Source organism: Mesitornis unicolor, unplaced genomic scaffold, assembly GCF_000695765.1.
Source record: "Mesitornis unicolor isolate BGI_N332 unplaced genomic scaffold, ASM69576v1 scaffold3821, whole genome shotgun sequence".
NCBI lineage: Eukaryota > Metazoa > Chordata > Aves > Mesitornithiformes > Mesitornithidae > Mesitornis > Mesitornis unicolor.
In genome coordinates, this window is record NW_010165640.1 from 7,311 (window position 1) to 21,211 (window position 13,901).

At 36.3% G+C, this 13,901-nt stretch overlaps 1 protein-coding gene across 1 annotated transcript in view; it reads left to right on the forward strand.

The window, feature by feature from the left end:
• Positions 1 to 13,901, forward strand: part of LOC104548608 (collagen alpha-1(XI) chain) — a gene marked incomplete at both ends in the record, with an annotated part of 75,385 nt that overhangs the window by 2,592 nt on the left and 58,892 nt on the right. The window contains 3 exons of the mRNA XM_010194681.1: positions 9,391 to 9,507; positions 10,118 to 10,213; positions 12,397 to 12,642. Coding sequence (XP_010192983.1) covers positions 9,391 to 9,507; positions 10,118 to 10,213; positions 12,397 to 12,642 — 459 coding nt within the window. The remainder of the gene's footprint in view (positions 1 to 9,390; positions 9,508 to 10,117; positions 10,214 to 12,396; positions 12,643 to 13,901) is intronic.

A 13,901-nucleotide genomic window follows, 5' to 3' on the forward strand; every position in this document is an offset into this window, starting at 1 on the left:
TCTTTCCTTGTTGCTATCCACTAGTTTGTGTGTAACTTTGTATGAATATTCCCAGTGAAGTCAGTGGATCTCTTTAACCTCTTGTGTAGTAGTAATCTGAAATAATCGCATCAGCAGTACTACCAGTGTGACAAATATGCAGTAGAATAAATGGCTGACTGAATTGCCCAGAATATATGTGCATTCATATAAATTCAGATAGAAAAAGATCTACTAAAATTTTGGAGTAAACCCCCAAATTACTAAAATGGTGTATCTCTAGATATCTTCAAGCTAAAGACAGATACCTTTATAAAAATTTTGAGAAAATTTTTATGCTTTAGTTGGCTCAGTTACTTGTATCTCTGAGACTTTGAATTATTGCAGACCAGAATAAGGAACTGAAACTTGGCTTAGAGGAAAGAGACAAATTATGTGATTGCAGAGCCTATGAAAGTGTGTTTCCAGCGCTGACTACAAAACCCAAAGGAAGTGGTTGACTTTTGTCAGTGAAATAGTAAATTGTGTTTGCGAAGCTGCATTTAGGAAGCTGAATAGGATTTCTTTTGATATCACACACCTTTGTAGTCTCCTGCCAAGTTTACAGCCTGGGAATGGAGTTATTCTGAAAACTTGCATGATTTCTAGACCACTAACGAAACATCTAGAGAGAGAGATTTGGCTAAGATGATGTAGGTTTAAAGGCAAAAGTACTTTGTTTAACTGAGTGTAAACTTCATTGCTCTAGGCAGTGCTTCTTTCTGGAAAGGAGCAAACAAGCAAATACCCAATGTTATACTTTTTTGGGCATTTCTTTCAATAGCAGTGATGGCTTAAATGAGTTCTTTCCTTTTCTATACTAATTTCTACTCTATACCATCTTTCCACTTCAGCTGATAGAATTGTTTTAGCATTTGTTGGGACAAGGTCTAAGATTTGATCTAGACTAAAAATCATTTATAAACCATAAAATGGAAAAAATGGTGGAATATATTGCAGTGATTGAGCCTGAGCATGGATGTCACATAATTGCAAAATCAAGAGTGCAATATTTGCTTTTTTAAAAAGTTTGGGGTTGTCTCAAGACCTTAAGAACTTGACTTTGCTCTCCTATGTAGGTTTACTGGAAACTGATTTATAATCAAAGTGTCTTTACTGATGATACCATAAGCGCTGCATTGAGATTTTTTTTTACTTCTTGCATTTTCTTTTTATCTTATAATGAAATTAAAATTGCAGTTTTGATGATACAATAGAGAGGATTTCAATGTCTACTTTTTACTTTCAGAGTCCTTTCATCTCTGAATTAAGTGCTGAGGTTACCTTAAATGAAGCTCAGGAAGAATCACATCCCTCCCACAATGTGTTTCATGAAAACAGCGGGCTGTGAATAAAGACATAGACCTAGCCAGCCTACACAGGGAGGACATAGCTTAAATTCTACCTGTCTCTACAGACTTACTCAGCTGTGCTATCCTGATCCCCATGCACTTCTCCTACCTAACCAAGGTCAACCTCCTGCATCTCTTCCATCACCTCTCCCTTCCCATAGCAGGTTAGGTAGGAGTGACCTAAGGCCTTCAATGTATAAGCTTTGGACCTGGATGCTGTATTTCCACTTCCATTTTAGTTATATTAGTCCCTTTCTGGACTGAAGTAACTGTGATATATGTCTAAACAAGCTTTATTTAACTGGGTACTATTTAACTAGTTTATTTAACTGGCTTCTGTTTACAGGCTTTCCATAACATGTTGAAATTTCCTGTTTGCCAGTACTGTGGGGCTTTCTGTGGACAGTTCAGGCTAAGCCATTAGAATAGAGATGCATGTGAGTGTACAGAGTGCTTTTATTCCTCTGTGCATTGTTCCAAATTCATGAGATCTAAGCATCATTCAGTCTGAAAATTGAAAATGGGAAAGCAATAGATTAATAGTAATATCCACGCACTTTACTCTGTGGTTTATTATCGTTTATTTCCACCTTCAGGACATGCTTTAATTAAAGTATGTGTCAACTGTCCCTTTTCTTGCTTGTGAATAGCTAGGTATGAATCTCCGTAACTTGTCAAGTACAGAGTGATGATCTCAGCAGTTGTCACTACACCAAAAAAGGTGTTGCCTAGAAGTTGTTTTAAAAATTGTGCCGAATCTGTAGTTGCTTCTGGAGGAAAAAGAAGGGGTATCTGCTTCTAGAAAATGTTCAAATTTAAACAAAGCAAGGGAGAAGAGAGTATTTAGCAAAGGAGCCAAACTAAATTATTGCTTGATGAGCACAACTCTTAGTTCTCAGAAATTCCAAGCAAAGAAAGGTCACTGTGTTTGATTTACAACAGAAAGAAGGTTGCTGTATCTTTTAAGGAATATATTGTATCCTGAAATATATTCATTAAGTGTTGCATGTTATTGTCTTAAGTCAGAAGAGGATGGTAGAGAGTTCAGATCGTTTGGTACAATTAAGTACTTTTGGATAAAGAGAATTAAGCAGAAAATAGACTGGCCAAGAACTTTAGAAAGTAATTAGAATAGTACATTAGCATGATTTCAGTCTAGTGTCTCAGTCATTTGAGCATGCAAAATCTTCCTATGGCCTGCAAGTTTTTGAGGGTTTTTTCATAAAAAAGCAGACAATCTAAGACCAAAGAGCTGCAAACAAGTAAACCTGTAGGAAGTAGGGAGAGGATATGAGTGAGAAATGTGAGTTCTCTGTGCAAGATTATTATCCTTCCATCATAGAATTTTACAGAACAAAGTCTGATCATTAACAATACGGTACCATTATGAACCCTGCAATGTATCTGAATGGCAAGCACCAGTGGCTCCGTAGTAACTCGTTGAATGTTAGAATTAAATGATAGGATTAATAACTATGCTTCACATATGCTTTGTCAGCTCACAGAAATTAGAGCAGGGAGAGCCCTAGCCAGTCTTCATCTTCCTTGATGTTAGGCAGTATATTTTCTGGAGTGTCGTCAGGTTTAGTTTTCAATGGACTCAGCTATCAGCTTTCAAATCTTCTCTTGGCAGATTCTTCTGCAACCCAGTAAATCACACTGTCTGACTTCTGCTGAAGAAACTGCTCCCCAAAATAACTCTGCTTCATTTATTTTGGGCATGTCCCAAACTAATGGATTAGTTGAAGAAATTAAATGTTTGCCTTTAATGAAATGCACTTGGTAAAATAAAGAGGCAGATGGCCCCCAAATATCTTGACTTGGAGGCCTCAGGCATCCTTTTAGACTGTGTTAATTTAGTGTCCTTTCAGGTGTTTGATCAGGAAGACTAGTTTCCTTAAGAATACCAAAATATAATTATTTTAATGTTTAATGTCATGTCCAGAACTGCACTTAGCTAACTTAGCAGGTGTTTAAAACAGTGATCATTCCTTGCTCTCTTTGTGTAGATACAGAGACTTTTTCTTTAAGCAATTAACATAATAAAGAAACATAGGTGTCTTGTTCTCCTTTTGACAGAGGCTGTCTTTGGAAGCTGAAGATTTTGTTCTTATCTCCTTTTATCACCATGCTTCTATCAGTTCTATGAACAATATAAGGACTATGTGGTAGAAGAGGCTGTCTTTTAAATCTTTTAACTTTCCTTCTGCCCTAAAATTGACATCTACTACTATTTATTTATCTATATTACTGCATCTGATTCTTAAAACTCTCATTTTGCTTGGAACCCTTTATTTTATTGCATTTTGTAAAGTGTTAGTGGGCCTAGAATGTTTCAAAGTCATCTTTGCCTCTTTAGCTAGCTAGATGATTTAGCACAATTTTAGGCAATGGAAAAATCGAGTTTATGGCAATGCTGTGGTTTAGGATTTAGAGTGTTAGTTCCTTGTAATTTGGAAAGGTAAAGCAAAAATTGCTAAAATCTACAACTTGGAATGGGAGGGTAGGATTTTAGAATATGGATACCAGAAGAATCTGTTTTCAAAGAAAGGCTGTCTTCAGAATATTTAAGTCATTTCACAGTTGAAATAGGCCTTGCACGCTGCTGATCTTCTGCTTCTAAAATTCATCTGATGAAGAAAACAGTTCATCTCTTTAAATGGAATTGCATGATGATCTGGTAGTGTAATATAATCACTCTGGTAAAGAAAGCATGAGGTCATAGTGGAAAGATTTTTGTCCCATCAAGAAACAGCAGGTTTTATTCTTCCTTTTATTAGTAAGAAAACAGTCATATGCAGTATTCATTACAAGAACGTCTGTTCTGTAACTATTGGTGGTCTTACAAGAAAAGAAAGAAAAACAACAGAAAATTGCATCAGAATTGAAATGTTACCTGATGTCTCTTAGCTGAAATACCTCACCAAGTTCCAGCTATTGTCCAAGTTGAAGATATACTTTTGAATAAATCTTTTTGATACGCATGTGAAATCACTGGGAAAGCTAATACAGTTGCATATATTTTGCTTTTACTATGAACACTTGGTGAATAGCATCGCTGTTATCTCAGATCTGTAACCATCCCATTGTCTCCCAGTATTAGGATTTAGGAAAACTTTCACTGATCTCTTGAGCAGGATTTAATTAATGCTGCACAGCTATGGTAGGTATATTTTGCACTTGGCTAAGTCTGTCCCCATAGAAGAATCATCAGAATGATCCACAAACTGAATGCCCCTTTAAATCCCTTTCCAGCTTCTTGATGCTCTGTCTGCTTTCCTGGCCAGTAATATCTTCCTTTGGTATATAGCTAACAAAACAAATTATTTTAAACTACACTTTTCATCTCTGTCATAATTGCTTTCATTACCTGCTTTGATTTGTTGCTGGAGTTAGTAGTCTTGAATAAATTTAGAAAGTGGTAGAAGATATTTCTCCATTTGCATTAATTAATTTTGAAATTCTAGATGCTTTCTTCTATATTTTCAAGAGTCTATTTATTCTCTTTTCTTTGATTAGTAGTGAAACCATGACAGAACTCTGAACATCTGAACTCTCCAGCTTCTGTGAACTAATAGCAAGGCCTGCAATAGAATGGGTTTTGCATTCAGAAGTGCTAGCATCCAAAATGTGAAGGCACTCTTCTCAAGGTTTGTATAGGCCTCAAACTGAGTGGGTCATACCGCTGTCACTCGTCACCTGATAAAGGTGACCTTGTTGTGTAGCTCCAGAAAAAGAAGGGATATGTGCCATATAGCCAATCTTGACTGCTAATAATGTTTCAGCTTCACAGCAAGGGATCTCATTATTCATTCCATTAAATCTGTTCCTGGTGCTTGTAAATTTAGTCCTCGTTTAACTGGCCAGTTCTTCACCAGTCCTGTTACCTCATCTTACAAACAGGGAATAGCCTTTATCAGGTTGAGTTGATAAACTCATGCTGTGGAGTAAATAATATTTCTAAAGTACATCTTTACACCCGTTAGGGGTGCAGAGATGCATTCCTCCATCTGGACAGATTGTGCCTCAGGAAGTACACCTGGAAGATTTTGCATCTATATTTTACTAGTTGCAACAGGACCTGTGCAGTACAGTACAAAACATACTTTGTTCATTGGCTGGTGTGAAAGATCAGGGTTGCTGGTCTTGCAGAAAGAAATGTCTGGAAAGGAAGGATTGCTAAGAACAAGGTCTTCCTATGTAGGAAGTCTGGGGCTACTGCGTATTCCAACTTGTCCCCCCTGTACTAGGGACACTACAAAGTACTGCCAATTAGAAATTACTCAAATATGGTTTCAGCATGGCGGCCACATCTCCTAGCTTGTAGGTTCAAGATTTTTCATAGTACCTCTCTGATACTGTGCTCTTAAAAATGAAGAGGAAAAAGTCCATGAAGATGATCTCCACTTGCTTGGCAGTGATCTGATTCCAGCATGGAAACTGGCATTCCTCACTTCTCATCCATTCCTGTTCATTTCATCTGTGTGCCTGCATATCATTGCAAACCAAATGTACCACTGTATTTGTGATAATTTTTTACATATGTTAAGAAAGTTTCATTTTCTTCGATAGACATGAGTGAAGCACATTACCCAAAAGTAAAGTGTTTTCTGTGTGATTATACATGATGTAATAGATCTCTCCACATACTCATGCTTTTATGTATGAGTGTTTTCTAGTTCTCATTCATGAATGTCTGGCTTTCCAAACTATGCCTCTGGCAGATCTTAGCATAAATACCAATTTATTCACTGCTTTCTTTTTTAAATACTAACATACTTGGCACAGATTTCTTTCTTTATTTTTTTTTCCAGTCAACATCTCTGTTTATTTTATGGCCTCTGAAAAACTTTTTGTGACCCACCCCTGTAATTTTATTAGTTGCATAATTGGTGCAATTCAGCACAGCCATTCAGCTTACCTTGATGCAAGCCGTACTACTGAGATATGAAAAACAGTTATAATACTGAGCAACACAAAGCTATATTTTAATTGTCAATTGGTCAAAATGAATGCTGGAATAAAAGCTTCCAGTTTCAGAATAGGTCTGCAGTGTTTACTAGAAAGGAATCTATGTGTCTGGAAGTTATTAAAACAGCAGCATATTTAAATTTACATCCAGCTAATGAAACAGTAATTCTCTCCAAAATGTTCCTCCACTCATCCCTTAAGATATTGGTTAATATTTAACATGGGCAGTGTCTATTGTTTTGGTACCAATAAAAATTACATACCGGACTGTTTGATTTGTGTTGTTTGGCTGAGGAAACATTTAAAAATATCTAATAGGTTGTCACTGGTAGGGCAGAAAGCATGTTTTTGTACATTTATACATCTATATCATCACTGCCCATAAGGTCCTTAGTCAATACCATTTACAAGTCAAAGATGTTTCATTGACTTCACTGGGATTAGGGCTGAATCTTTATTTACTGATCAGGAAGAGAATAATCAGATATTACTTACCACGCTTAAGTCTAAAATGCTGCTGGTTTTGAAAAGTATAAATAGAATCAACTTATTTTTGCAATGCCAATGATACCACTGATTAAATCAAAGCATCAGATAACAGTCAGTTACAAAACGCCAACATACTTCACAGGGAGGATATTCTCCACCTAAAATGATGAATGTTTTGTTATTTAAGTGCAGTTTGAAGTTCTTTTATTGATGTGCAATATAGTTTTAGACAATTACCAAATGTATCTTACATTCTTTCTATAAGTTTATCAAATCTTATGACTAACCAGGCTCTATGTGCATGGATGTAGAAATAATCTAAAGGACAGACAAACAAAAAGCATTCTACTTCTTAAAAAAAAAAATATCTGTATCTTCTTTTTAAGAAAAGCTGTTGGTTATAGTAGGACTCTGAGGAGTCACAGGAGAGAAGTAACAGAAATCCATGAAAGGATTTTTAAGTGATTAAGGCCTTTCAGTGTTAGTCTCGTACTTCCTGAGGAAATCGACTTCTCCGTATTTCCTGCACGCTGAAATCTTAAGGAAAAGAATTGTATCAAAAGGCTTTGCCAAACAATCAAACCAGTAATTTGGTCACATTGTGGATCATATTTTGGAATATGGAGATGTTTTAATCTCATTTATAATTTCTTCTATAACATTTATCTCTCTCTGATGCTGATGATATTTATGACTTCTGAATCCTCAGAGTCATTTGGAAGTGTAATGTACTAATGTCTCAGCAATGTAATGAAGCAAACAGATACTGTCTTCATTTTACAGACTGTGATGCTGACTTGTAACAGGAGAGGAGATTTCAGAAGTGGCTAGCTCACATGAGGCATATTAGAATATTTCTTCCTAAACAAGGGAAAGCAGACACTTGGCCAAATTCTGGCCTCAATTCCAGCTTAATTTGGGTCCCTGGGAACGTGAAGAGAATGGTAGCAGCCATGAGACCGCTTTAAGTTATAAGACCAGCCAGTTTCTGTAGCTTCAAGCACGACAGGAGTGGTAAGGTAGTTTAAAGCTGCCCTTTCTTCTCAGCTGTGAGGAGGAGTATCTGATGCACATAATATCTAGGCAAATATCTTCGTGGCACAGCCAAGATTACAGCTCAGGAGTTCCTGGCTCCCTAGATTATGTTCACAGCATTACACAACCCAAATCTAAATCCACTTTCTCTTGTAAAAGCTTTGTGGGCCTTCATTTGACACTAGTTATTACAGATACAGAGCTATGGAGCAGTTTACAGCAGTTGAAGATCTGACCTGTAAATGAAATTATACCAGTGAAGCATTTTCTCAGACAGTGTGTACCATGGAGCTGCCCTGGTTTTGAAATCTTTCCAGCAAACAAGAGGAAGATAGCCATGGTTATTTGTGAGCTGTGGCTTCTTTCCTGTATCTGAAATTATTTACCCTTTTGTCATGGTTTAACCCAGCAAACATCTAAACACACACAGTTTGCTTTCTCAACTCCTATCCCTCAACTCTCCAGTGGGATGGGGGAGAGAATCAAGAGAGTCAAAATAAAGACCTCATCAGTTGAGATAAAGACTATTTAATAACTAAAACGAATCAAATTTAAATAATAATACTACTACCAATTAATTGTAACAAGAACAGGAACAATGGTAATAAAGCAATCAAAGTTATCCTCAGCTCACAAACAGCAGTCCCTGGCTGTACGCCAATGAAAATGCAACACGAGAGGAGTGAGCCTCAGGAACCGATACGGGTCACCATCGCGAGGGGAAAGGATTGAAAGAGAAGGGGGAAAGGGTTTAAGGAGTCGTCCCCTGAAAGCCCCACAGTTTATAGTGAGTGGGACATTTGTGGGCTTGGATCATACCTGGATCATCTGTCCTGGGTCACCTATCCCAGAGAGTCCTGGGATCTCGCTTTTCCCTGCTTTTCTCTTGCGTAGAGAGAAGGAAAGAAAAACCCAACCTAAAAGAAACTCTAACCACAGGTGCAGGTGAAGCTTGTGTGAATGAAAACAATAACCTTATCAGCTTCATAAGGACAACAACTCCATCCTGGCCAAAGCTCCAATTTTAACTTGTGTTCATTTAAAGGGAACACTGCTGAAACACTAAAAGGAAATTCTACAATTCAGTCCCAGCAAAAGCAGGACACCTATTCATGTCAGATATTGGCATCTCTCAATTCTTCTGGTCACCTGAAAAAACACAGGTAAAAAGTATAGGTAAAAAGGCATTAGTTGCAATTTAAAGATGAAATAAATACATGATTTCACAAAGATCAGTTGGTGCTCCTAGTAATTCAAACTATAGTTGATTCTTCTGTGCAGTCCAATAAAAGAAAGGTTTTTTCTGGCACCCGTACTTGCTTTTATATTACTTTTGTACTGTGCTTTGAAAGAAATAAGAAATCGTATTTTTCTCCAGAATCAATGACTATATTTAATTGTTCATACTACCTTAATTTTCTTAACCTTTACCCCTAAGTAAAGGTCAAGATGCTTTCCAGTATTGCTAATCTAGTTTGCTACCACTAACATGAGAATGCCTGATATTTTTCCATTTGCAATGTAGTACGCACCAGAAGATTTTATCGAATATGACTATGAGTATGGGGATGCAGATTATAAAGAAACTGATTCTGTAACAGAGGGACCCTCATTGTTCGAAGAGACAGTAGCACAAACAGAGGTAACAGAATGTGATCTGTTTGTCCTGTGGTGTCCAGCTGTCCCCTACCACATGGTTTGTCAATTTGTGTCTTCTGTGTATAAGCTTAATGTTTTCCTTTTGCTTATTTCTTTTCTCTGTAGCTGTAACTCTTGCTTTTAGTTAGAGATGGAAGTTCTCACCGCTGACAGCGTTCATCTCACGTTTGGTTATCCTTCTTTCATTCATGCTTTCTCAATTTTCTTTTCATTTTATTTATGTTTTCCCATTCCATCTTTCATAACGTTTGCAGAAAAAGAAAGCCATGGTCAAAAAGAAGAAGAGGACAGTGGCCGCTAGCTCAAAGGACAAACCCCAAAAGGCCACAACAAAAAAATCTGAAAAATATGCATCCAAGAAGAAGAAAAGTTATCAAGCAGCAACAAAAGGCAAACTAGGGGTAAAGGTAGCCAAGAAATAATCAAGATCTTTCCCAGGCCAAGACTGGAAGATCTCTGATAATAAGAAAAAATATACCTAACCCCACTAGATGAATATGTCTGGCTAATACCATAACCTGAAAAAAGTGATAACTCTTGAATTTTTCCTACAGGACTTTTTTTTTAATAACGTACTTTTTCTTTAATACTAGGCAAACGTTGTTGATGGATTTCAAGAGTATAGCATAGCTGAAAATGACTACGGGCCCCAGACAGAAGCTCCCTTCAGAACTACTGAAGCAAATGAGGTAATAAGGACTCTTGAGAAAATGATAGGCAAAAATACTTGCCCACCAGGTGTCAATGATTAAAAAGCACAAACACATTTTAAAAGGATGAATGTTCATCTGTGTAAGTATATCTATAACAACAGTTAATGCTATTTCATGCTTTCTCAGTCAATATCAGAACTTACTGTTTTCTTGGGCAGAGCTCCCATTAATTGTGTAGAGATCTGCCAAATCTATAGACTGCACAGTTCATGGTTCTGGAAATCATTCAGTGATACATGCTATGGCAATGCAGGGTTGTTGCATTCAGTGTAGATGTGAATGGAGCTATGTCTAGTATAAACTAGGTTAAATATTAGACATAGTCCTCCTGACCTAATAGAAACTGAAGTCTCTGATTTTCCTTGTAATTCTTAAGATGCAGCATAAAATGAGCCTAACACAAGACAAAGAATGTCTGCAACCGTAGCAGCATATTGAAGTTGAGTCACATGCCATCATTTACTTTTAATAGTTCTTCAGTTAACAAAACCAAAGTATTTGCTTTTCCCTGAGGTTCTATTAAAATGAAAAGTATTTTGAACAGTCAAAAAAGACAAAATTATTATTTTGATTTATGTTAGTATTTTTAGAAAGCCACAATGAGGAGCCTAAACGTTATTTTAAGATTACTACACCTAAGACAGTGTTGATTAATATGTCTCCATATTAATTAATGCTACTTTTAGAGAAATGATGGCTGATTATAAAAAATACTGTTTTCATTTTTCTTTGACATTTTGCTTTCAAAATGAAGATACGTTGCTTAAAAGATGTACAAAACTCTGCCCCATCCACCCCAAACATTTGAAAAGAGAAAAAGAGTCCATATTTGTTTTTTTATTTACCTCCTATATATCTTGGAAGGTGAAGGTGAATTAAGATATATTTACTAATTCTGCTGTAAACTGTTCGTGTGTTAAATCTCATGTTTACTTCTCACAAATTGATTGACAGAGCCATATTTAAATCTGTTTATTGAGCAATTATAGGCCAATTGTACAACAGTACAGTTGTAATGAGGTAGATCCAAAGTGCTAAATGCTCTCGTTAGTGACAGCAGTTCTGCATAAACGCAAAATTTGGCTTAGAATTAGTTCAGATCTGCACTTACTGCAGCTGTAAGGCAAAACTCATAGTCCTCTAGCTAGTGGAATTAGGCAACTGTTAAATCAGAACCTGGCTTTCTATTTTGATTGCAATATATTTCAGTATCAGGATTAGATCAAGGCATTTTTAATTACTTTGGATGTTGATTAGCTTCTTAATATTTTTTAAGACCATACTAGTTCATCTTGTCTGACCATCTAGAATATTCACCTCATATTGACAATGTTGGCATATGAACTTTGATTTATTTCAAAATTATAATCTCAAGAGACCTCTGTAACAGAATAAAGCAGTCCTTTTTTCTTTCACAAATGGTTTTGTACATCTCAAATACTGCATTCTTTTAAACTGCTTTGGAGCTTGTAAGTTGGTTGCTTGGTTTAACAGTTTACGTACTTGAACATGAAAACTTAGATTTCAGAAATGTTAAAATTTATCTGAGTTTTGCAGATGGAATTTCACTCAGACAAAAAAATAAATAAATTGCCATGACATACATTAACCATGACTTTGTGAGTAATAAACTGCAAAATCATTAACAAGAAAAAAGAAGTCAAAACATTTAGTTCAGCATTAGTATTTTACAGAATAAGAAGGCTGGGCCTAACTAAAGTGATGCTTAAACTTCCTGTACAATGTTATTGTAAAAGGTTTGAATTTATTCACTGCTCATTGTGGTGCATATGTTTGTTTATGAATGCTTGTAAATGTGAAACCAAGCAGGGAAATTTAGCTGTATTTGACAAAAGTAACATTGAGCAAGCAGTACATATAGCATACTGGATATATTGAATTCAATGTTTTTCAAAATTTTAAAAAAATAAAGGAAAGCATTACTTCTCTGTACTACTTATACAAAGATCTTTTAATTACTCTGAAAGGCTGGACTTCCATTCCTTCAGATTCTAATTAAAAGACAATATGCTGCAGTTCTACTGTTCTTTCTTCTTTTGACAAGTCATCATAGTGGATCAGCATATGCTTACATTGCTTTACTAACAATAACCCACATATTCCTCCTGTTCCCAAATCTTTGCTACTGATATGAATAGCAAAATCCTGTTGAAGAAGTATTTGCTGAAGAATACATTACTGGAGAGGATTATGATAGAAAAACTGAGGAAACTGAATATGGAAGCAGAGGAGTAGACCTCAGTGAATCTGATCTGCTGGTAGATGGAGATTTAGGAGAATATGATTTTTATGAATATAAAGAATATGAAGAGAAACCAACTGATTCCACTAATGAGGAGTTTGGTCCGGGTGTTCCTGCAGAGACCGATATCACAGAAACAAGCGTAAGTTGATTGGAGGCATAATGCAGATTAATTTAATTTTGTGATTCTTTTATTGTTACGTAGTCTCAGAACTCTACAGACCCTGATCCAGAGCTCCTTGTAAATATTCTCACTTTTGTTAGTCTTTGGATCAAGCCTATCCTATTCTTTTAGTAATCCTGAACTTTTTACTAAATGCAAGGTTTTTGTCTCTTTTGGTGAAGGGAGGGTTGGAGATGGAGGGAAAGAAAGAGGTCGAATTCCAAAAATAAATTATAAAATGAACAGTTTTAAAAATCTTTCTAAATGAGAGCTAAAGCTGGAAGGTATGTAAGTTCTGATGCAGGTACAAGTACAGTAATTAATATTTTTGTATGATTAACCTAAGACACATAAGTGTCTAGAATCCTATGGCTTCCACTACTTTCCAGGGAGGAAATTCATGAGTGGGAAGGTGAAGGTTTGAACCCTTTCATGAAAATAAGCTTTGTCAGTGGTGACAGGTTTATAACCTTGCAGGAGTGATTTAACAGCTCAGTATATAAAGAAGAAGATAGGATGACACGGTGGATCCTGTGAATCATGCCCTTTTTTGTGTGTTTTATAGCTCTCTTTTTCCCTCTGACTTAATCACAGGCTTAACAGCAAGGCTTTAGTTTTCCTTTAGTTGTGCCAAGATCCTTATTTACCAGTTTACCAGACTGTGGAAGCTGCAAAGGAAACTAATATACTAAGACTGGAAGCAAAATTAATTCCCATTTGGATTTTTAATTGGGAAGGCTCTGGATATTGTAGGAAATGAGAATTTTGTTTGCATTATTTGCTTCATCTTATCTTTATTTTCTCGTCACAAACTCTAAACTTCAGTTTACAAAGGATCCAAGAAATAACAGTAAAAGTTGTGAGGTTGCTTTTCTCTGCCAAGCTTGAAACTTGTACTTCTGTATTTCATTTATTACTCCTTTCTAAAGCCTGTTGGGGTCATTGTATTTTTTAATGATCCTTATCTGTGCAATGTGATACAAGCTTACTGTTTTCCTTCTAGCCCAGATGGGGACACTGTGGCAGAATGACACAGGAAAGGTCAGATTATCTGCAAAGCGAAGAGCCCATAAGGCACCATTTGTGCCTGCATTAAGCAAATGACTGTGTAGACTCTATCCCCTGGTGTAAATTTCAGCTTAGAATGCCTTGCTACAAAACTGGAGGAGTCAGGAAGCTTGAGTTAGAACCCAGGCTCTGACCTGTACCAGCTTTATTACTGTTCTCATCTGCTGAAC